We start from the raw sequence: 23212 nt of genomic DNA on the forward strand, positions 1-23212 counted from the left end.
GTATATCACACATTAGCACTGTTCTGCCCGTCGCTGTCTCGCTATAGTCTGCAACCGAATTTTCTGGAACCATTCGTTTCGATAAATGTCTGCTCCCGACGAAGATTGAAAAATACTCACTGCTTCCATTAGATGCCGGCATTGGAACCATGGACTACTTGTTAACAGAACAGTGGGGCAGCCGTTGTAACATATAAGCGTGTGTGGAGATTACGTGCGACGGTATAGATGAATCTTCTTGCTCCAATACAGCTGCATATGTATGCCACTGGCTCTCAACCCCACGGTGGGTGCTCAACGCTAGATAGAACAGACTGTGTCTATAATTTCCTTAATCTAACTGCCGTGGTGACTTATCAGGTGTAATGCGCTGCTAAGATTCGAGTTCACGGCGGCCCCATTTAGATGGGTGTCCGAGATAAAAAAAAAAGAAAAAAAATAGCCGCCTAATCTTCTGTATGTGTGTGGGTGTGGTAAAAAAAATTCAATGTCCATGACTACGGCGTGCATCATAATTGCCTACCGCACAGTCTAAGGGGAAATAAGTGACCATTCTTTGCCACGTAAGCATAATCGCCATCTATCTAGCGTACAATCCTTGCATTAACACAGCGGTCGTGGCATTTCCAGGTTGCGAAAGGTGTGTGCCTTACTAGCGTGGCGAAGCACCCTTGATAGTGGCGAGCCGAGAGCCGGGTTTTTCAAGGTAGGAACCACTAGGAAGCCAGATGAACGATTATATATTTGTGTGAAAGCAATACACCCCAAATGATCTGTAGTTCTTCTTAGACTTGGCACGCGGATGCCTAGTATTAAATAGTCGAGTTTAACCGCACCGTTATACGCTGGCGTCAAAGCTAAAGACGGCATCCAGATGGGGTGAACGGGCTCACCTGTCTTCGTTTAAACAACTGTGGCCGTAATTGATGACGTGCCTTGGAAAGAAAAAAACGAGCGACGCGTGTGGCTCCCGCTAAGCCCTCTGGAATAATCCGACTCTACCTGAGTTCAGTTATCCGGCCGATTGATTGGTACCAGTCGAAGTGCCCACTGTAGACGACGACGAGGAAAGGAGGAGGGGGGATGGCAGCTGCCGGAACCGGTGCTTTGTTGTGCGCTCCGCAGCTGTCCGGACTTCCGGCGCGTTGCGTTCGTAGGGGAAAAAGAAAAAAAAAAAATCCGCGTGTGCGGTGTTGTGTGTGCGTGAACACTCTGTAAGGGGGAGAAGGCATAGCGTACACCGCGAACAAGGCGGCGCCTAAAATACTTTGCTGCGCAGGCGGCGTCCCCTGGCGGCGGAGCACTTTTCTCCTCCCGGCGGCGGCCAGACGAGAGCCGGCATGCGGCCGGTTCGGTCCTGGCAGCAGCTCGCCCGCTGTGCCCGAGGAATGTCGTCGCCGCAACGAAGGCCGCCCGACGCCGCCAGCTAGGAGGATATGCGACTTCGCGGCCCCTGGCTGTTGTCGCCGCTGCAGCTCCTCATCCCGCTGCTGCTTGCGCCGCCGCCCTGCGTCGACGGTGAGAGATCTTCTTTTGCAGAAAGCCCCTACTGGCTGCTGCTGCGGGTGTGTGTGTGTGTGTGTCCTCTCTCTCGATGAATCTGCGGGACGTTATTATAAGGCAGCTGCGACAGCTCCACGGGGTCCCGTCGGCAGCTTCTCCTGACCCGGCGACATTTATGGGGCGCGCTTGTGGTGCTCGCCTTCTTCCAAGCTCTGTCAACCCGCCGTCTGAACGGCGTGTGTGCCGCCCACACCTTCGCGACGTACGAATTCGCCTTCTCAAGAGTTCGCGGGTGTGCTGCGAACGGCTCGCACGTGCAGCTGCGGCCTTTTCTGGGCGCCCCCGTCGAACGGCCCACCGGCGGAGGCCCTCGCCTATGGAACACGTCGTCTTTCGGGACGCCGTCGGAATAGAAACGAAAAAAAGAGTGTGACGTACGGCTGCGATCAGGGGCGGAGGGCGCGTGGCATTTAGCGAAGCGCGCTATCTCCAAGCTACCTGCCTACGCCGGTTCACGCATGCTCAGTGGGGTCCCCTCTTCTCCTGGCGAAGGTTCTTTATCGCGTGCTTAGCGAGTCGAAGCACGTATCCCAGGTACGCGTCGTCGGCTATGCCAAGCGCGTCTGTTTTTTTCGGCGGCTCCGGCGAGTCTGCGGCAGAAACACCGCGGGATAGCGGCGATCCTCGATGCCCGACTTTTTTTTGTCTTTTACTCGCGTCAATAGTTTTTTTTTCCTTTTCCGCGAGGTGGACGACGTGAGAGCGAAAACTTTCCACTCGTGTCCTCCTCAGGTGCAAGTCTCGTGTGCAGTTCTTTCTCGAAGCTCAGTCTGACCGAATTGTCTTCCGACGATGGCCAACGAAGCGAGTGCTTGTGGAGGCCTGCCGTTAATGTCAGAATCGATTGCCGATATCGCCGGTTCTTTTTTCTCGCGTTACTCGGGATTCCAGTCACGTAGAAATGTTCGCGTCGTATTCTGTCAAGATTCCTTATACCGCCCGACAAGCGATGCTACACAGACTGCTTTCAAGCAGCCCTTGGCGTCGTCCCGCGAATGTTCAGTCTTATCAATCGAGCGTGGTCAGTTGCTTTGCTGTGTGCCCGGCAGGGTGATCTATAGCGGTGCTCGACGACCCACCCGGTCTCGGGATCGAAACCCGGCCGCGTTTTCGGTGGAGTCGAAGATGCTTGAGGGCCGTGTGCTTCATGATTTAGACGCACGTCAAAGAGCCCCAGTTACTCGAAATTTCCGGGTCCTTTCACTACAGCATCTCTCATAATTGAGTGAGGGTTTAGGTAAGTAAAACGCCAACAATTATTTGCCATCCGAGACGACACTGCGAAGCGAGTGGTTTGCAGGGCCATTCTTGCTAGAGTTACACATCGTATTAAGCGGGTGCTCGTATGGTTGGGTATTTGGATTGCAGACTATTCCCTCGTGCAGTCCATCCCTCTTTCACTCCGCCGCGGTGATCGAGTGTCCTGGAGGGCTTACCGGCACGGTGCGTGATCGAACCGTGCTGGCCCGTGCATGCGCTTGGATTTAGGGGCACGTTCAGGGAAATCCAGATGGTCGAAATTTCCGGAGCCCTCCGCTACGGCGTCTCACGATCGCATCGTGGGTGTGAAACCTCGACGGTTATCTGCGCGTGTAAGAACAGCGCAGCAGACAAGGACTGCAAAAGAGCCCCGCCGCGGTGGTCTAGTGGCTAAGGTACTCGGCTGCTGACCCGCAGGTCGCGGGTTCGAATCCCGGCTGCGGCGGCTGCATTTCCGATGGAGGCGGAAATGTCGTAGGCCCGTGGGCTCAGATTTGGGTGCATGTTAAAGAACCCCAGGTAGTCAAAATTTCCGGAATCCTCCACTACGGTGCCTCTCATAAACATATTGTGGTTTTGGGACGTTAAACCCCACATATCAAGGACTGCCGAAGAACACACACGTCGTTGTTCTTCTGTCCTGGTCTCTTGCGCTGTTGTGTCCTGCCGACACCCTTCGTAGGATTATTTATCGGCCTTTCGTCGCCGTCCATCCCGAGAAGGCGTCGATGGCAGCAGAAATCGCATTTCGATCGTTGGAACTCGTCGGCATTCCGTTCGGACGGCGCTACCCACGCACAAACATCCGCGATGGGATCCCGCCAGCCAGCTGTTAAAATCGAACCATGGCGTGCTTCAGTGTGAGTTGGCTCGCTGACTCACCCGAAGCCGCTTCCTCTTTGCTGCTTTTTTCTGTACATTTCAGCGAATGCAGATCCCCTTGCTGATTTTTTCTCTCGCCATTATTCCACTCAAATCTGAGCAGATCGGCTTTTGATTCTCTCCTCCCCTCTGGTGTTCTATATATATATATATATATATATATATATATATATATATATATATATATATATATATATATATATATATATATATATATATATTGCTGTTTATGGACGACATGAACCGGGCATGGAGGCAGGGTAACCGCTGGTCAAACTGACTGGATTCCTGGAGAAGGCGAACGCGTGAAGGGAAGACAGAAAGTTAGGTGGGCCGATTAAATCAAAAAGTTCGCAGGTATAACCAGGTAGCAGAAAGCACAAAAACGGCTTGATTGGCGGATCATTGGAAAGGTCTTTGCCCTGCAGTGGGTGTAGTCGAGCTGATTATGATGGTTGTTTAGGATAGACTGTGTCTGCGACAACTGTGTGGCTAAACTGTCTCTTTCCTTGAGAAAAGTTGTGCCTAAAGGCAGACTTCTGAAAAAAAAATTAAAAAAGGAAGAGAAGGTGCTTGGATGGGCATATTTGATGTTTTCGGTTTAATTAACGGTGAGCGTGCGGTTTCGCTCTTTATATAATACTCGTTTTTTCCAGCTAGTATGCACTTCTCGCGTAGTTTTCTTCGTCTTGTCCGATATTTTTTATTTCCGCTATTTTTTTTCATCATAGTTGCTTCTTTCTTTCTTTCAGTAGTTGTTTTCTGAAGTGTGGTTCGCAACGTTTTGAAAGCCGCTAACTTAGCGTCAGCCTCTGAGAAGCGCATCAGAGGGTGCCCGCCGCGGGCAGCTAGCGTATAGCACGACAGGTGTTGCGTTATTGAACCCGTCTGCCTGTATTCGGGGGTCTTAATAAGAACTAACAGATAGTGTATGGGACGTTACCCGTAGTTATGTGTAATGTAAAGAAAGGAAAGTGGACGCAAATATCTGATTTGCCGCTGGCAGGGACCGAGCTTCAGTTCTTCGTTACTGACCAAAACATTTTTTTTTTTTGCGTAGCAGCGGTGTCTCGATTTCCTACGGAACTTGCGAAGCGGCTCGAGTTATCTAAAACCAGAGGCACAAACGTGCATCTTCTTCCGCTGCAAACCCTAATTCTCGACACATATCTGGAAATCAGTGTAAAGATTTCGCTCTTTGGTAACGCCGGCGCGTTATACTGCGTGCATCGCCCCCTTCTGAGGTTTCACGTCAGCGGAGTTGAAACGCCCTTTCTTAATGCCCCATCGTCATGTTTTATCTCACGCAATAACTTAAGTACAGAATTGAACACCACTCGATTCGTTGTGCGATACTTTTGAACATTCGAACACCCTTGATAATTTGAGCTAGCTGTGTCCGAAAAGACGACGCTGTCTCTGACAAATTAGTAATTTAGTCACTTTGCGTGAGACAAATTACGAGGAAAAGGAGCACACGCGTACGAGGATGATTATTGTTACACCTGCCATAGCCCTTGTAGAGTGGTGTTCTCGTTACACGTTTATATTACGAGGATTGCTTGGGATGGTGTTGTCAAAATGTCGTAAATGAAACGGTTTATTTTCAACAGTTATCACTTTCCGCAAAACTAATGTAAATAAAGCGAAATATGGCTCGGTGGTTTTTTAGGGAACGCTGTCGCGAAAACATAGGTTCAGGTTCACAAATTATTCCTCGATGATTTTAGTGTCGTTAATTTCCCCGCCACAGCCCCGCCGCGGTGGTCTAGTGGCTAAGGTACTCGGCTGCTGACCCGCAGGTCGCGGGTTCAAATCCCGGCTGCGGCGGCTGCATTTCCGATGGAGGCGGAAATGTTGCAGGCCCGTGTGCCCAGATTTGGGTGCACGTTAAAGAACCCCAGCTGGTCGAAATTTCCGGAACCCTCCACTACGGCGTTTCTCATAATCATATGGTGGTTTCGGGACGTTAAACCTCACAAATCAATCAATTTCACCGCCACATCAACACCCAAAATGTTTGTATAGAAAACTCGCCGCGGTAGTCTACTGGTCATGGTGCTCGACAGGTGTCCCGCACGTCGCGGGACCGAATCCCGGCCGCATTTTCGATGTAGGTTTGGGAATGCTCGGGGCCCACGGGTTCAGATGTAGGTGCTCGTTATAAAGAACTGCAGGTGGTCTAAATTTGCTGAGCCCTCCGCTACGGCGCCTCTCACAATAATTGTGGTTGTTTTGGAACGTTAAACCCCACATGTCAATCGGATAGCACAGGGCCGGGTCGATTGGCGGAGCATAAAAGGGGCCTTTGCCCTGCAGTGGGCGTAGTCAGGCTGATGATGATGGATGGAGAGGACATCCCCTCAACCACTTCGGCGCGACGAGCGATACTGAGCGATGCAACACAAGTGTACTTGCGTTTACTGTGTTTTCGCTTAGTTTGTGTTTGCATCATTATCATCATCTCCGTTAGCCTATACTTCATATCCACAGCGGGACGGACTCTCCGAATAATATCCAATTTGCTGTCTCCTGCGCTAGCTTATTTCAGTGTATTGGTGAACAATTTTTTTTGACACCAATCACTCTCGGCGACTGCCAATTCATTTCATTCCGCTTGATCTAAATACATTGTCTTCGTCCTTACGTTTGCGGAGGACCCAGATTTATTTTTACTCCTCGTGCATTTACTTTTAATTTTATTTATTTGCGGTCACTCCGTGTTGTAGGTCCAAGCAGTGCTAGTGAAATGAAAATATTAAGGAATGCTTAAATAATTGTAGACTAACTTCACGCAAAACATCTTTATCAAGAATTCCGACATTCATCCTGACATTAAATGGGCACTAAAGAAAGAAAATGAGTTGTTTTAGATCGATGAATTGCACTATGAGACCTTTAGTGTCATAAATTTCACTGTCATAAGTTCGTTATTAGCGGAGAAAATCAAGGTTGAAGTTTCATTTTTAAATTTCGCGCCATAATCTCCGCGTGTGACGTAAGAAACTCTACAATGTGCTTTTCGTATTTTCGCGACATTGGCACGATGAAACTTTCTGAGACTTCGTGTGCAAAGTTTATGGCACCCACGGATTGCAATGTACTTTATCCATTAGAAGCTACGTAGGACCCAGTGGACGCCTTCAAACTTTATGACGTCACAAGTGACGTCTCCAACCGCAGCTTCTTTTCGCGCGTTTTCTTGCTTATTAGGCGTCCTGTCGTGGTAAGAGTGGCGTTTTTGAGATTGTGAAATTGTACCCTTTACTAATGCACGGAAAAGTGTTTTGCTCTTAAGTGTCCCTCTAAACCCCGAGCAATTATCAACTCACCGAAACACTTCGTTGATGAGAGATCCCCGTAGAGCGCCTGTACAAGGGCACCGAGGAAGGCAATGTCCTTGACGAAGCTTGTACAAGATCTCTTGTATTCGTCGATTTTTCGCCACTTTGATCCTGCCTGCATGCATGAAGGCCAAGGCTCTTCGTGTCTAATGTCCACAATTCATAGACCAACGCTAACATGAGAACTTCCAAGTTGACGCGAGACTGTCGCCTTCAACATCACTTCAAACTTTCTTCCAGAACACACCACAGTATGTTTTAAGCAACCTGCCATAGCCATGTCCCTTTTAGACGCCACTCATGAAGAGAAGCCTGTGAATGTGCCAAACAGGCACAACGCACTTGAAGGCACTCAATACGCTATTGCAGCAAAAAAAAAAAAAGCGATATGTTAATTTGTGTATGTCATAATAGATTCCAAGTTGTGAATAAATATCTATCCCGAAGTCAATGATGCGCTTTTTGGGCATAAATAGAATGAAATCTGAGGCTCGAAATATGAGGTGAATTCGTATTTAGTGATGCCCATTTCGAGCAAACAAGTATACTTGTCATCTAAGGCTACAGCACACGTATAGAGGGGCACGACGGAGGTATACACAAGACATATAGCGCTAATGTGCATGCCTCCGTCGTCCCCGTGTACATGTGCGCTGTAGCCTTTCATGAGAGCCACCCACGTGAACTTTTCACATGACAGCGGCACGTTCATTGACTCGTCGAGCGTAGCAGCGCCTTCTGCAAAATGAAGTCAAGTGAAGACAAATTCATTATGCACGGGGTTCAGTTGATGCAAAGCTGGATATATGGCGCTCTTTCTTAGTTGATGCCAAGAGCAAAAAAAAAAGAAAAAAGTGGCGTCTAATACACAGTTGTGCACATAGCGTCTCAAAGGGTCAAGGTCCGTTAGTTCTTTTTGATCGTGCAATTTTTCGTATTTAACCGAAGGAGCTCAGAGCTTGGTCTCGTTGTCCTCATTTACGGAAAGTGTTAACAAAAAATGTGTGCTGCGCCTCGCTATATCTTTCTATTCGTGTACCTGTCACTCATTTTACTTCATTCATGCCAAGCTATTCAATGTATTACCTATTTTATTGTTTGTTTGTATTTCTATTCACTCGAGGAAAGCCTGCAGTTCTGTAAATAACAAGAAATACCACGTGGCGTCGGTGTGAGCGACAGCCATTCAAAAGCGAGTGAAGGCATGGCTGCATATACGCGATTTTGATCGCCACTATTGATGGGCGGCGAGAGCAGGCGTGTGCAAAATCTGCTCCATACTTTGAATCACTAGGAATGCGGACTTTGCGAGGAAATTAACCTTCGTTCCCTCGGAAGGGGAACCCAGCGCATGCCATGCTTAAAATGCCATCGGTCAACCTTCCTACCTGGGGTAAGTGAATATTCGAGACCTAATCGAATACGGATCGACAAGCTGCGTATCGAATATAATAATCGTTGGCGTGTTACGTCCCAAAACCACGATATCGTTACGAGACGGCGTATAGTGGAAGGCCCCCGCATATTTCGACTACCTGGGGGTTTCAACGCGTGCGCCTAAATCTAAGCACGTGGCACTTTCCTTCCACCTAAATGCGCCCGCGATTCGATCCCGCGACCTCGAAGTCTGCGGTCGAGCACTAGTAGAACCACGGTTACGGGAATCGAATAGTTGTGGCATATTGAATGGCGATTATTACGATTATCTCGCAACGTGTTCATATCCTAGTAGTATTCGTAATTTAATTACAAGCACAAATTCAGTATTGAAAAATACATGCGCAGACATCGTCAGCGAGCACCAATGGCCGTGAAATTTGGCTTCACCCTGAGCGACGTGTAGCTTGCCGCACTTCCAATCTCTAGTCGCTTATGCCTCTATGCTGTGCACGAGCACTGAACATTTGTCTTTTTTTTTTTTTGGTCACCATTCATGGTTGTTTTTGGGTCCAATGGACGTGTTGAAATATCCGTTATGTATTATAAAAAATATTCTCATGTGCGAGTAGCGACTATTCAAATCGGAAAACGGATTAAATAGGACACAAATCAGCACACGAAGTATCAGGTCAAATTGCATACGCACAAAAGCAGCCTATAGAAAGGTTTTTTAAATAATTTTCACGTATACCCCTGCCAGTGCACGTTCCTGCAAGGCGTGCGTTCGCCATGGAGCAAGGATTTCTTCCGAGGCTGGAGGGTTTTGTTCTTCGTGTTCCACTTGTTGTTCTAGCGCCTCGATGAAGGTAAGATATTAGGCGCAGATGCTAGGGAAGCACAGACCACGTATCGATATTGAGAGGAAGCGAGCGAGAAATGAGAGAAAGAACAGAAGTAAAAATGAGAGAACAAAACACGGAAATAGCTGGAAAAGAGTACAATAAAGAAATAGCAGGAGAGAGAAAACAAACAAAAACCCGAAGAAGAAAGTAGCTTCGGGCTGTGCGCGAGAAGTAAACATATGAACATACGTTGTGCTTTTATTTTTCTCTTTGTTTTTTGCCACTATTTAAGTGTTTTTTGTGGCCCAATGGGCATATTGAAGAATCCTTTCTTTCGGAGCAACTGAAAAGAACTTAGCCACAGGAACGTTTGCGAAGCCGTGTGCAAGTACTGAAAATGAACAAAACGAATAGAATGCTAAGCCTATAGGCATAAATTCTCACTTTATTCTCAAGCCTATTAGTTAGCATTTCCTTTCCTTTGTTTATTCTATTTTAATCAATGTTTTGCCAATATCTCATTTTTTAAAGACATCTAAATCTAAACGTGTTCGCCTAGTAAAACAATCCCATTTCTAAGATTAGGTACCGTCCGTTTCATGGCCGATCTCCCGTGGTGGGTCGCACCAGGAATTTAAGGACCAACCAACCTTCGGGTTGATTAGGCCCGATATCTGTAGGGCGAGGCTGCCTTAACACAAACGCGTGGTTTCTGCCGCGCAGAGCGTGGTCGACCGCCCTGATCCGCGCGTCTTGCACGACGCCGTGCCCGTTTTATTGTGACGGAGCGGTCAACCCTAGGTGGTTCCGTTCACTGCGACGAGCGCTAAGCGATCGCCCTGGAGCTGTTCCAACTCGCATGCGGGGCTGCTTTGCTTGTCGTCGGCGAGACCATTTTTTCTGTTTTGCCTCGACCTCTCGCTGTTTTCCTGCCCCCGCTGCGTGAAAAACGAGCTCGCCAACAAGCGCTGTCTGCAGAAGTAACCACCATGTGGCGCAGAGCGATGCTCGAGTCGCCGCATTCGTCGTGAAGGAAAAGTGTAAATAATATTAACGCATTCTCGCGAACACTTGGCAGACGACAAGAATGAACGACCTAGCTGGCGGAACTGTCGCTGTGGTCATTCGGTTGCAAAACAGTTGAGTTTATTTATTTATTAGAATACCCTCAGGGCCCGTAGGGCATTACAGAGGGGGTGGGTACAACATATATAACACACAAGAAAAAAGACAAAATAAAGAAACAAGTATCAGATGCGCAAATCAGGAAGGCAACTAAAAATGTATAAGAATTCAAGCACATACAAGACAAAGATAGATAATGGAAACTGCGTATAGTTACAAGCATTGCTGAGAAATTGCAGTCTTGAATAACAAAGGGTCTGTTATTGATACAACGGAAGAGGGAAGGTGGTTCCAATCGGCGGCTGTTTTCGGTAAGAAGGCTGCTGAAAAGAATTTGGTGCGGCAAAACGGAATGGCAACCTTATGCTGATGATCAATGCGCGATGAGTGGTATGACGGTTGTGAAATGAGGTCTCGCTTCATTGATGGATTGTGAAAAAATATCTTATGAAAAAAATGCAGTCGCGCCAGTTTCCTCCGGACAGTTAAATTGGGTAGGTCAAGGTTAGATTTCATTTCTGATATGCTAGCAGTACGGGAATAATTAGAACAAATGAACCGAACCGAGCGGTTCTGAACAGATTCTAACGCGTTAATTAAATTTTGCTGCACGGGATCCCATATAGCGGACGCGTACTCAAGCTTTGGGCGAATTAGTGATCGGTATAATAGAATTTTGAGGGACAGCGGAGCGCGAGAAAAGTTGCGGCGTGGAAAAACGCTTTGCAGCGAAACTTGTCCGTTTTCATAAGCATTAACGCGGCCCTCTTGGGCTGATGCTGCATGTTTTTTCCTTGGCGTAGACGAAATACACTTGGACAACAGCCTGACCACGTGAGCGTATAGAAGAGCGGGAATTTCGTCGTCTGCGCCGACTGTCTCCGTCGGTGGGCGGAGGGTTTTCTGTGGATATCCTATGCGCTCTGCTAAAACGACTATGACATGCACCTGGTGTGCACTATCTTACCGTGCACGTCATATGGACGTTCATGGTGAACTAATTACTGATTTGTTAGTTAGCTTTTACTTATTTTTACGTTGTTACAAATTATCCCGCCAATTCACTTTCGCCGGTTACCTTCCTCCAACGCATCGCTCGTCCCGATCGTTTAGTCGTTATGATGCTCGACTGCCTTAAAAAAAAAACAAAAATGCTTCAGAGCCTCTAACCACGTGTTTGCTCCGGCGCACTCGATCCCAATCGTAGCGGAAGCTTAGCGCAGCAAATGGTGCCTATATCAGTTGTGAGGAATCCCAAGATTTCGCTAGGATTAGAAAACCGATTAAACGAATGTGGGACCCCCTTTCGCATTCACAATATTTACGCTGTAATAGGGGTCGTATTATCTACTAAAAACAAGTCGGGGGGACCCCTCCCTTCTCTCCGGTTTTACATCAACAGACCCCCGCCACTCTTTAAAATGTGCGGCTAGATCTGCCCGTGTATACCTGCACTGTTTTTTAACATACGACGTTCGCGCTTTGCTCAGGTGACCTGATCCAAACAGCGCAGCAGTGGCTGTTCGCGAAAACAGCGTGCGGCTAGCGGGACACTAAGCCTTATTGGCACGGCGTGTCACGACGCTTTCTCTTCTCCCGCCCTCTCGCGTGCGTGGGACGAACCGGCATATAAGGCGTTACATGCGGGTTCGACAGGGTTCACCTTGGAAGCCTTCACTCGACGAGATTTGCTCCGGGTTAACGCATGTCGTTGTTGAGATTTTCGCAGCCAGTGCTTACGTCCAAACTTTCCTAACGTTTACGACTCACTTTCGCTTTTCTTGCGCTGTAGCGGCCTCTCTGAACGCTCGCGAAACAATACTGCCAACGAGCTTTAGCACCCGAATAATTACCAAATCGCATAGCGCGCGGGTGCAATACACATTATTAGTAGTAAAGATGGCACATTGACGCCCCAGAACCACGATATGATTATGATGGGCGCCGTTCCATAATGCTCGGGACATGGGACCGTATGGTTTTCTGTTCACGCGCACAAAAGTCTACGCCCCTCCGCGGTGGTCTATTGGCTAAGGCACTCGGATGCTGACCCGCAGGTCGCGGGATCAAATCCCGGCTGCGGCGGCTGCATTTCCGATGGAGGCGTCATTAAATCTTGTAGGCCCGTGTGCTCAGATTTGGGTGCACGTTAAAGAACACCAGGTGGTCGAAATTTCCGGAGTCCTCCACTACGGCGTCTCACATAATCGTATGGTGGTTTTGGGCAAGTTAAACTCCACAAATCAATCACAAAAGTCTGAGCACACCGGCTTCCGGCATTTAGCATTCATTGTGATGCGGCTTCCGTGGTCGGAATTCGAGCCCTCAACGTTTGGGTCAGCATAACCGCTATACACTATCGCAGTGGTGTTCCATCAAGCGCTTCCCGGTATACTTCACGCTGTGGTCACCGCCGATATCATTGGCTTATGCGGAAACGCGCGTCGCAAGTTCGGGACGATACCCAGCACTAATTTTTGTTTCGCGCTTTCTACGCAGTAATTTTCGTGCTTGAATGTACATATTAATGCAGCTTCGAACAGTTATGCCGATTTGTAATGTTCGCTACTAAACTGCATGATTACATTTCGTCAACATCATCAGCCTGACTACGCCCACTGCTGTCTACGGCCTCCGCCGATCAACCCGGTCTTGTGCTCTCTGCTACCACGACCTGCGAACTTTTCAATCTCATCGGCCCACCTAACTTTCTGTCTCCCCCTTGTGCGTCTGCTATCTCTGGGAATCCAGTCAGTTCCAATTGTGCCTACGAGCTACCTGAAGGTGTTGTCTGCACTTCCACGCCTTACATTGCTGTATATGAATGTGTCTCTCTCCAGTTGCGAACCATTTCTTAGGGAACTTCAGTGACGTTGACCGTATCTATCTATCTATATCTATCTCTGTCTGTCTGTCTGTCTGTCTGTCTGTCTACTTTTAGCTCTCCCAGCCGTTTTGGTAATGGTATCGACAGCAAAATTGGTAAGGCATAACGCGACTGTATGACAAGCATAAGTGACTAGTCATAACATGAAAATCATGACATGTATGCAATGAATATCACGATTTGCATTTCATGGTCTTGCTGCTCTTGCGTTGGTTTCGTTCACATGACATATTGCCAAACTGGTATGGTATGACACGACTGCATGTCGAAGACAAGCTAGTGATGGACCCTAACGTTGAAATCATGACATACATGTCGTGTAAGTCATGACTACATGCTACGCTTATAGCGCGCTCGTGGCCGTTTCGCGGATTGATCGATATGTGGTGGTTTAAAGTCCCAAAACCACCATATATTTGAGTGACGCCGTAGTGGAGGGCTCCGGAAATTTTGACCACCAGGGGTTCTTTAATGTGCACCCCAATCTGAGCACGCGGGCCTACAGCATTTCCGACTCCATCGAAAATGCAGCCGCCGCAGCCGGTGTTCGATCCCGCGATCTGTGGGTCAGTAGCAGAGTACCTTAGCCACTAGAACACCGTGGCGGGGCTCGCGCGGCCGTTTCGCTGGATCCACATGGTGCTGACAGATTTTTTTTTTTTTTTTGGTGCGGGAGGGGGCGAGAAGAATCGCCACTCTCCCCCTCTTCAGATCCGCACAAGTTCTAGCGCTATAAAACGAAACGCGTCAGCTCATTGTGCTCGGCATGTCATAGCGCCGTTTTGTTTCATTGCGAATTATAGACGCCTTAGTTTGGGGCGAATGTCGTCCCAACAGGAACTGTCGTTGAATGGAATGTGCGAAGAAAAAAAAAACGTGTATCATTATATGCTTTAAGGGCGCAGAGCTATCAGGCACCAATCATTGGTCAGTGCTGGACATTAGTGTATACCAAAGACGCCCACATGAATGAAGGAATGTCTGCGCCCCCCCCCTCCCCCCTCCGAAATGTCTGGTTGTGGACCTAGTGCTGCGCTGCCGGAGGCCTCTCACTCCTCGCTTAACGGCTTTTAAAACACACCTCTAGCTAGATTATTTCTCGAGTGTATATCTCGTCTTGGTTATAAGCCCACACGTAATAGTTTTAGGAGCGGAGTACCTCATAGGCTTCCGGCATGTGCGCGTGTCGTATCGTCCTAAAAAAAAAAAGGGGGGGGGGGGGGGGCTGTATGCGCCAGGAAAATCGGTAAGGTCCCACTGCTTTCCACTGGTTCGTTACTGCCTAATACATTGTTTGGCTTAGCGGTGGTGTTAAAGTCCTCCAGGAGACTTACCGAGGCGCTCGAGTTTCTTTAGAAACCAAAGGCACAAACTTCTTGAAACATACCTGCACAGCCATGACGCGTTAGTGGACTGGTGCCGAGTAATGCAGTAAATAGTGAAGATGTTGCTGTGTGTAAACACACTGCATGCCTCTTTCACGTTAGTGGAGCTGAAGCACCCTTCCCGGCATGCTCCTCCGCCACCATTTTTTGGCCTACTCCACAATTTTTTTTCCCTGGTGCTTTAGCAGAGGTGACACAAAAATTTCTCCGGAAACCGCACTTCGCATCGCTTCTAAAAGCGCCATTGTTACACGTCCGTAGCGCAAACGACAAAGAAAAGGAGAGCAAGCATAAAACATAACCCCTCTCGCCTTTTCCTTTATAAATATAGGTCTAACCCCTGCTGTCCTAATTGTCCCTCCCCATACGCTGACCTGTCACACTGCCTGTTTTACTGCCCAACTGCTCAGCAAACCAGCTATTACCCTCCTCCATCCCTTTCCATCACCTCCTGGCTCGACTGGATCGGCGCCGAAGGGGAAGAACAGCGTCGACTGATCGCACAGGCGGTCGAAATGCTCGGCCTGTAAATTTGGCTGAATAAGAGTCTATTACTACTACTACTTAATGGAGTAATATTGCCCGGCAATGCACTCTCGAAAGTACGGCGGCAATTTCTTTTCGGCATTGCAAGCGACGGCTGAGCGGCCGCGCCCATGCGGTGCGTTTCCCCGCGTCTGCAGCCATGTGCTCCCTCGACGGGGCGCGGTATTTTCGGGCCCGCGCTCGTTGGGCGCCTCCTTCCGAGTGTTTGCGCTTCGCCGAAGAGGTCATCATCGGCCGACCGTTCCGTGCCCTGGCCGGCGTTCCGACCGCGTCCCAAATTAGCCGTTTGCCGCTGCATGATCGGCTCCAAAACATGCGGCTGCCGATGGATCCTTCAAACGCGCGCTCTGCTCTTGTGTACCAGGCATTTCTCTTTTTTTCCCTCCGTGGCACGAAGCGAAGCGGTTCGTGCGTGTTGCCTGCTCATTGTGCGGCTTGACTCGGCAGATCGAGCTGAGAGGCCAAGCTGCGCAGCTCGTGTCTCCGAATTAGCTGGCTTTACTCCATTTTAATGTGGCTGGCTGGGTAAGTTGGTAAACCCGTCACCAGCCTCTGACTAGGCAAAAACGTTAGCGCATCAGGCGTGGCACCAGTTTTCTTTTCTTTACAAGGGGGGGAAGGGGTGGGAATTTTTTAGGGGGGGGGGGACTCCAGCCCCCCTCCCCATACCCCGTGCTGGCGCCGCCCCTGTAGTGCATTATTCTCTCCTGGCGTTTCTGATGTTTCTGGCGCGCTTCGCAGTGATCCCCGAGACGTCTATAAAGTGTACATAGTCTCGATTTGTCTACATACGCGAAGTAACGGATGTGGACGGTCTCCTGCACTGCTTCGCCATGCAACGGCCCTCCCGTTCTTTCTCCCTTGTCTCGCATCAACCGATTTCATTTGATCCTGTCTCGCGGGGGTTCGAGGAGTTGGCACCTCCTTGTGTTCACGCTGGCAAAGACACCCTTTGGAAGTCCCCTACCCGCCGAGACCCGACTTTGGAACATTGTATATTTCAGTTGACAGTTAATTAGCTACAGAGCAATCAACTATTTGAAAGGCGTATTATTTTTTATCGTGTGCCTGTGTTCAATACCTCAGCTGTGTAACACTAAAGAAATCTCAAAAGCCGCTCGACCGTTTTAAAAAACACTGAATAGAACAATGCTATTACTCGAGCTCGCACACCGTGCTTGTTTATTAAAAATTATACTCCAAAGCATGATTTTAGTTCCAGTCTTTATAGAATTACAGCCCACATTAGAAAAGTGGCCGCCATGCTCTCATTTGTGCCCCCTTGCGATGCTTCTGGATTTACGCCATTGGCGTGAAACTTGTAAATGGTTGAACTGATATGCTTGAGCCTGGAGTGATCGCACCATCCGCGGACGCCACTAGTGGTTTGCGGAGACTGCTGAACTGATTTGTGCCAGCGTGATCCGACACGAAGACCGTGGGTTGACAGATTTGCGCCTCTAGCGGACCTCGCTGTTCTTGCGAATGGCAAAGAACGCCCGAATATTTTTTTTCTTTGGTGTGTTCTCCTTTAGTCTTCTTCCCCCACCGCCCTCCACCGTGTTCTTACACCGCAGAACCTCGTTCATACGTTGAAGAAACGAGGGAAAATGCAACGTACTATCCGGGAAAATTTGTAGGTAACATATCGCCGGATTTCGCTTCACAAGGACACCGCGAACGTGGCCAACGGACAATCGTATGAAACGGAACGTATCTGCTTCTTGTCCATTTGTCGTCGTTCTGTTCTCGCGTTATAACTAGCGTCGTATCAACGAGATTTTACGTTTAGACATAGTTGACTATTTAGTAGAGTTTGTAGTTCCTTCCACTTCTTTCTTCAGCCTCTAATTTAATTCCTTGTCCATGGCTTCGACTTATAGCTAGCTAATCGTGCAAGCAACTGCGCCACTACCTTTCTTACTCTCAGCATGGTGATGTCCGTTCAGATGCCACACGTCCGAACTGTTGGGTTGCGGTCGGCATGACGAAGTAGTTCTGTGGGCGCGTGCTCTGGTGTTCGTGCTTTTGACTTTTGGTTACGAAAGTATACGCCCAGTTTTTGTGCCTGCGTCCCTGTGCCTTTGTGACATTTTCTGGTGGAGCTGCTGGGTAACGATCCCAGTACCTCTCGCACGCCATTCGTTCTTTCATTCACTCCTTCTCATTCCTTCTTTATTTTACTCCCATTTTGTTCAGCATTTTCCTTCGCACAATTATACGTTAAGGCACGCTGATCGAATGCCCATATACAATGATAGTGCCATAGTTATCTTAGACAGACACACGTACAGGTAACTTTATTAAGGTACTGAAGAGTCGATCTCTTCCCCATCTTCAGCCACCGACTCGGGCGAGATCCTGGCGTCGCGTGGTCCTGGTAGTGTCCGGTCGTTCCCCAAAGGGTTCCACGTGCAGACACCGAAGCTCCTCACGTGCCACCAACGTGCGCGTCCTGCAGACACGCCGCCGTGCACGACCGAAGCGGATGTGCCCGTTTTCACCGCGGGCACGACACGCAAGTGCATCGCGCGAACGTCTGGGCGAGCGAACGGCAAGATTGACGCGCACGTTCGGAGAGAAAGATATAAACGAGGAGGTGCGGCGGCGCGCGTGCTTATTGAATGAAGCTGCTTGCCCTCCCCCCTCGTCGTGTGCCCAGACGGCGGGTTCCTTGTGATGACCCCCTCTGCCGCGTGGCGGCGCCGGCAGCCGGTCGCTGCGACGACAGCTGCGGCACGGCCACTCTCCTGGATTCGAGGCATTCGTTCGCGGTGGCGCCGAAAAGGAAATGGCCCGCCGTCTCGTGCGGCGCCGGCGGCAGAAGACCAACGGCCGCTCGTTTGCGATGGGAGAGAGGGAATCGTTGTCTGTCTCGGATCATCCAAGGTCTCCATAAGGCCCCGATCGACGCGGATGACTCCGACGAAGAGAGTCGCTGCGCAGAGCGTGATGTTACCTATACAGGACGGCCTTCTTCGTGGACAACGAAAGAGCAGAACTGAAGGCTCGTGCCTGACCCCCGTACTCTGGAAAGCTGCCTCCTGTCGCGCGTTCGACGGACGGCAAGAAGTATAGAAAGGCCGGGTTGAACTTGGTTCTGCATCTGGGGCACCGTAGCCCGGGGGGGTTCAATTTGAAGCAGGACCGTGCTCAGGATTTTTTTGGAGTGGGTAGGAATGTTTCGATTGGCAAACTCTGGCAACTGATGGGTGATGTGAAGGCGTGTACATATTTTGGCACCACGTGCCTGAACATTCAAAACATCCCAAAATTCAGGGAGAGGGCAAGACTTCAGCTCCCCCTTAATTACAGCCCTGGTTTGCGTGATTGAACACATCCCGTTCCTCACCCACTTCTCGGAATTGACGTATTTTGTATGTGTATACACATGTATATGCACACATCCTAGCTCAGGCATGCATAAAAAGCTGCAATTGAGGGTCTGATGAAATCTCATCGTGTTGGGATGAAACACTGGTGAGAAAACTGATGGACACCGATCAAGGCGAAAAAATTTCAGCAGACATTGTTTTGCCGTCATGGTGTCCATCAATGTTTTCACCAATGCATATAGATATTCGCAGCCCCCCCCAACGAGAACATGAATGTCCTGGCTATACCTGTATGTGCTAAGATAACTTTATTCTGTCTCGATTTCTAAAGAGGGGAGCGTTTAGCCCGCTGCCATTTTTCACAACACACTTTGATAACTTACGCATCTGTATTTGTTATCCTGTTTCACGTTTCACTTTCTTGTACTGACTGATTCTGATGAAAGGAATATCAGCTGTTTTGTTTTTCTCTTAAAGATCAAATAGTAAGCTCACGGATACAAGCGCTGGATGCTCCACATTTATGCGCGTTGCTTTGTCAGCACGGATGATGGATGCCGGCTTTAAGGCCAGACCATCACAATGGCCGCTGTCAGAAGTCTGTGGGATGTGTGATGTATCGCTCGCCTAAATAATCAGCTTCAATGACGAGACACTTGCCCTTAGAAGAGTGACCTATTGCCGTACGACAGGTACAAAATCGACTATCGCTTTGGTGTAAGCGGTTGAACATATCTGTAGCCTCTAATTATCGTGCAAACAAAAAAAAAAGAGCTATACCCTACTATTCAAAAATACTTCCATGCATGTCGTGAGTTGACGCGATGCTCTTTAGATAGAAACGGTCACCTATTTCATCCGCCATAGGTTATGGAATTGCAATTATCAAGGATGCTCAGTTGTCACCTTGTTCCTCGCTGTTCTGTCATTGTCGTTTCTTTATCCCCGTCGTCAGCTTCCTCCGGTGCGGGGTATAGCAAACAGGACCCACGTCTGGTTGACATCCCTGCCTTTCATTTCCTCCCTTCCTCTTCGTCTCATTGTCGTTGTGTGTGTTTATGCCTACATGGACGCATCATAAATGGCATCGCAAATGACACTCTGATATTCTTGATTTCTTTCACTGGGGATATTTGACATGGTGTAATTCGTTTTCCACTAAGGTGCATGTCAACGAGTAACCATGAAAATCACAAGATCCAACCTCGTTTCTTGTTGCTAGTGAATGCACGCCTCTGCAGCGCATCATTTACTGGATCCCTTGTTCAAATTATGTTTGACTGCCTGTATTTGCCTCATGCAGTGGCCCTTAGTCTCCCGTTAATCGAGGGTGGCCCTAACGTTGCTCAAAGGGTGACATATACGCATGTCTATGCATGCATTATGCATGACTATAGCCTGTGCATGACGCCTACATGCCCCCAATGAATTATTGCCTCTGTGGCATTTTGAAAACGCAAGCCTCAAGTGCCTCGTCAGACGTCAAAATAGGCCAGCGTCTCGCGGCGGTGCCATCACGAGGGACGCGAAAGTCATTATTTGGTGTCACAATGTCGGGACATCGTGCCATTACATATCGCCAGAATTTGTGACGTCACATGTCACGTGGCATCGTCTCGTGTTGAAAAGTGGGCTGATCGGGGGGCAGCAAAATACCATGTTCGGTGCGAAGAGCTCTTGGTGACGGCAGGGCAGGATCAGTGCATCGGCTGAGAATATCTAGAAAGTGGCTTTTGCCTCTGAGTCGTTAGGTGAATGCCTAAGGGACCCTTTGACTTTTTGGTTAATGCTTGCATGCTTATATAGCAACACGTTACCGCATTCGAGCATCACTACCATCAAAGCGTTCCTAAACCTTATATCACTATAGAGAATACTGCTTGCACGGTTATTGCACTTTCACAAGATTTATCCTAATCGTTCATCATTTGCTACTTCTTGTATTCTGTACCTGCCCACCACGTCTTCCAGTGCCTAGATCGCCTCTTCAATGCTGTACGCACGTATGACCTCAGAAATACCTCACCACTGTTGTGTGCGATTCGTAATTAGAACAACATCCCACGTGATATTGCGTCCGTGATAAACCACAACACATTTGTACAAATGTTCAATAGTCCACTTAATATCGCTTAAGATTTTTGTTCGGATCCGCATGTGTGCAAACTTGTATCATCCTCTTTTGTACGAAGTATAATTTATTATCTGCTAGATCGATGCACCTGTTATTGACCATACATCTGCTTGGTTTTAACCACCCCTATGTGCACTCAAACCCCCACCCCCCTACCCCATATAATACTCGTCAAGGGTCATTAGGGCGTGTTGAAAAAAACAAAAGTATGTCCCAGAATGTAAACTCTTTTGTGCTCGATGCTCACGGAAGAACTGCTTTGCAATGTGCGCAGCGGCGGCGGCGCTTAGCCCCGAGTTGGACCTGATCGAGGCACTGGGCAACGGCAGCTACGCGGGCCTGGAGCCAGCCAGGGGCATGCACCGCTGGAGCCCTGCCCTGCGTTTGTCATCCTCCAGGAGCAGGCAGGTGGCGCTGCCCGCCGAGGTGGCCCGGCACGCTGCGCGCCTGCTGCACTCCTCCGATGTCACCCTCATGGCCTCCGTGCGACAGGAGCCGCGCAACGTGGGCACCCTGCTGTCGCTGTGTCGCGACGGCAGCGGCTTTGTCGAGCTGCAGAGCAGTGGTCGCCGGGACGAGCTGCGCCTCCACTATGTGGCCGGAGGTGGACGGCAGATGGTCGAGACGTTTCCCTACCGTCTGGCTGACGGGGCATGGCACCAGGTCGCCATCGCCATCAGCGGGCCCAGGTGCGGCCATTTTACAAACATCTTCATGCTGGGGTACAACAGCTGCGCCGTTTGAGCCATTGTGCGCCACTCTTTTATTAGCGCCGTACTGCGCCGCAGAACTTGGATTAAGCCGCAAGGTGCGGCGGCTGTCAAGCTCCGTGCCCGAAATGTGATTGAAACACCGTGTTTTTAGTGTCGTCGGAACTGTTACAGCTTCGGTTTCGCCAAGGCTGTGGTCGTTAGAACATAAGCTGTGAACACTGATTCCGAGGGCGTGGTCGATGGCGCGCGTGTTATCTCGGCAGTTTTCTTATCAGCGCGAATGGCTCGTAAACCCTTCCAAGGGCTGCGCTCTCAGCGCGAAGTGACTGTGCGAAAAGAGCATCTATCTCTGGCGCGGCGTTTTCTAGAGTTGCGTGATATCGGATCCAAAAGAGTTAGCTTCGAGCCTCACTTCGAATAACATTCTAATTTGATGCTATCGCATTCGTTGCTTCACTCTTGCGGTGAAACTTCCTTAACAACTTGATGACAACGTTCAGAAACAATGAAAGAAATGATGGTAACTGATCCAAAGAAGGGGGTGATATGCGGTTCCCGGAACAGCCTAGCAAATACAGGTGCTCGGAAATGCTCATCGAACGCACCCGCGTGTTCTCGTTCATTTCGCCGCTGTGATCGAAAAGCGCTTATTGGCTTCGCTGTTGAGGGCCGCGCGTTCAGGTTAAAAATAGTTTACAAAGTAACACTGGCAGCTGTCTCTTTTGAATCCAATCTCGGTACAAAATGCTGGTCTTAAAGAATACGGCTGTGTCAGGGAGAGCCACTCTTGTCGCACAGTCTCTCCGCGATGCAAACGCAATGGCTACCTGGCTAGCCGGCGCGCCAGCGACCCCGCCCTTAGATGCAAAGGTCACACATGCACCGCCGCTGCATAAAAAATGGGGGTTTCTGTAGCGGTCGCGACACCTCAAACCTCACCCCCCCCCCCCCTCCTTTCGAGTCTTTTCCTGCTCGTACCATACGGGTGAGGTGTTTCCTCTCTGCTTCTACAGCAGATAGGGCCTATGTTACGGCGGAAATGGGCCCACTCAGTTTGATCTCTGTATCAGCAGCATTAGTTGACCCCGCTTCCCCACATTTACCCATTCACCCTCAGGTAAAAAATTTGATACGCGGGTAAATAGTATAAATTTGAATTTTTACGGGACATAACAGCGACGGCGAAAGCCTGTCGGGAGTATTCATATAATTTCTATAGCAATAGTGCTATTCCATTATTTAGGGTTTAATAAATGCAGCATTGGAGAAGTGTAGCTTAACAACTGCTTTGAAATGGGGCTACATCTGCTCAGAACATTCTCCGAGTGCTCCAGACTTGCTCAAAAAAATCTTTCCGGCTGCTCCGAGCCTGCTACAGAAGGCATATTTGTCTGCTCCCGGGGCTGCTGTAAAAGCCGTGTACCATGCTCTTGCTCAATATCAAGGCATACTTTTGTTAGACATCCTGGTAATTGTTAATGGTATCCATATACTTGTTGTGTAGTCAGGTATGTCTTTTTATGAAGTTTGGCACTTGTCAGATATACAGATATTTCTGAAAAGTGTACAGCACTTCTCACAGGTATCCAGGTACTGTTAAGCCTACGTTCTTGAAAAATCGGAAATGTAGTTCAGGTGTTATTTGGGGCCTACTGGGCTGTTAGGCCTCTACACACATCACTTTTTATAGCCAAAAGGTGTTTCCAGTAGGTATTCAGGTACCTTGGTTATGGTGACAACTCTTTGAAACATTGTGTCTATGAGCATCCTGTGCATGTTATTCCTGAGTATCGAGGAATCGACTTCAAAATTATAA

General features: G+C 49.0%; 1 protein-coding gene across 4 annotated transcripts in view; it reads left to right on the forward strand.

Annotated features, from left to right (window-relative positions):
- LOC119163977 (protein kinase C-binding protein NELL2) overlaps positions 1–23212 on the forward strand; it is a 99691-nt gene that overhangs the window by 70456 nt on the left and 6023 nt on the right. For 3 of the 4 annotated variants that reach the window (XM_075870811.1, XM_075870808.1, XM_075870810.1), the window contains exons 2-3: positions 1280–1518; positions 20958–21372. In XM_075870811.1, the coding sequence (XP_075726926.1) occupies positions 1437–1518; positions 20958–21372 (497 nt within the window). In that variant the 5' untranslated portion in view covers positions 1280–1436. The remainder of the gene's footprint in view (positions 1–1279; positions 1519–20957; positions 21373–23212) is intronic. The other variant, XM_075870812.1, reaches the window with a different exon arrangement.

This window comes from Rhipicephalus microplus, chromosome 8, assembly GCF_043290135.1.
Source record: "Rhipicephalus microplus isolate Deutch F79 chromosome 8, USDA_Rmic, whole genome shotgun sequence".
NCBI lineage: Eukaryota > Metazoa > Arthropoda > Arachnida > Ixodida > Ixodidae > Rhipicephalus > Rhipicephalus microplus.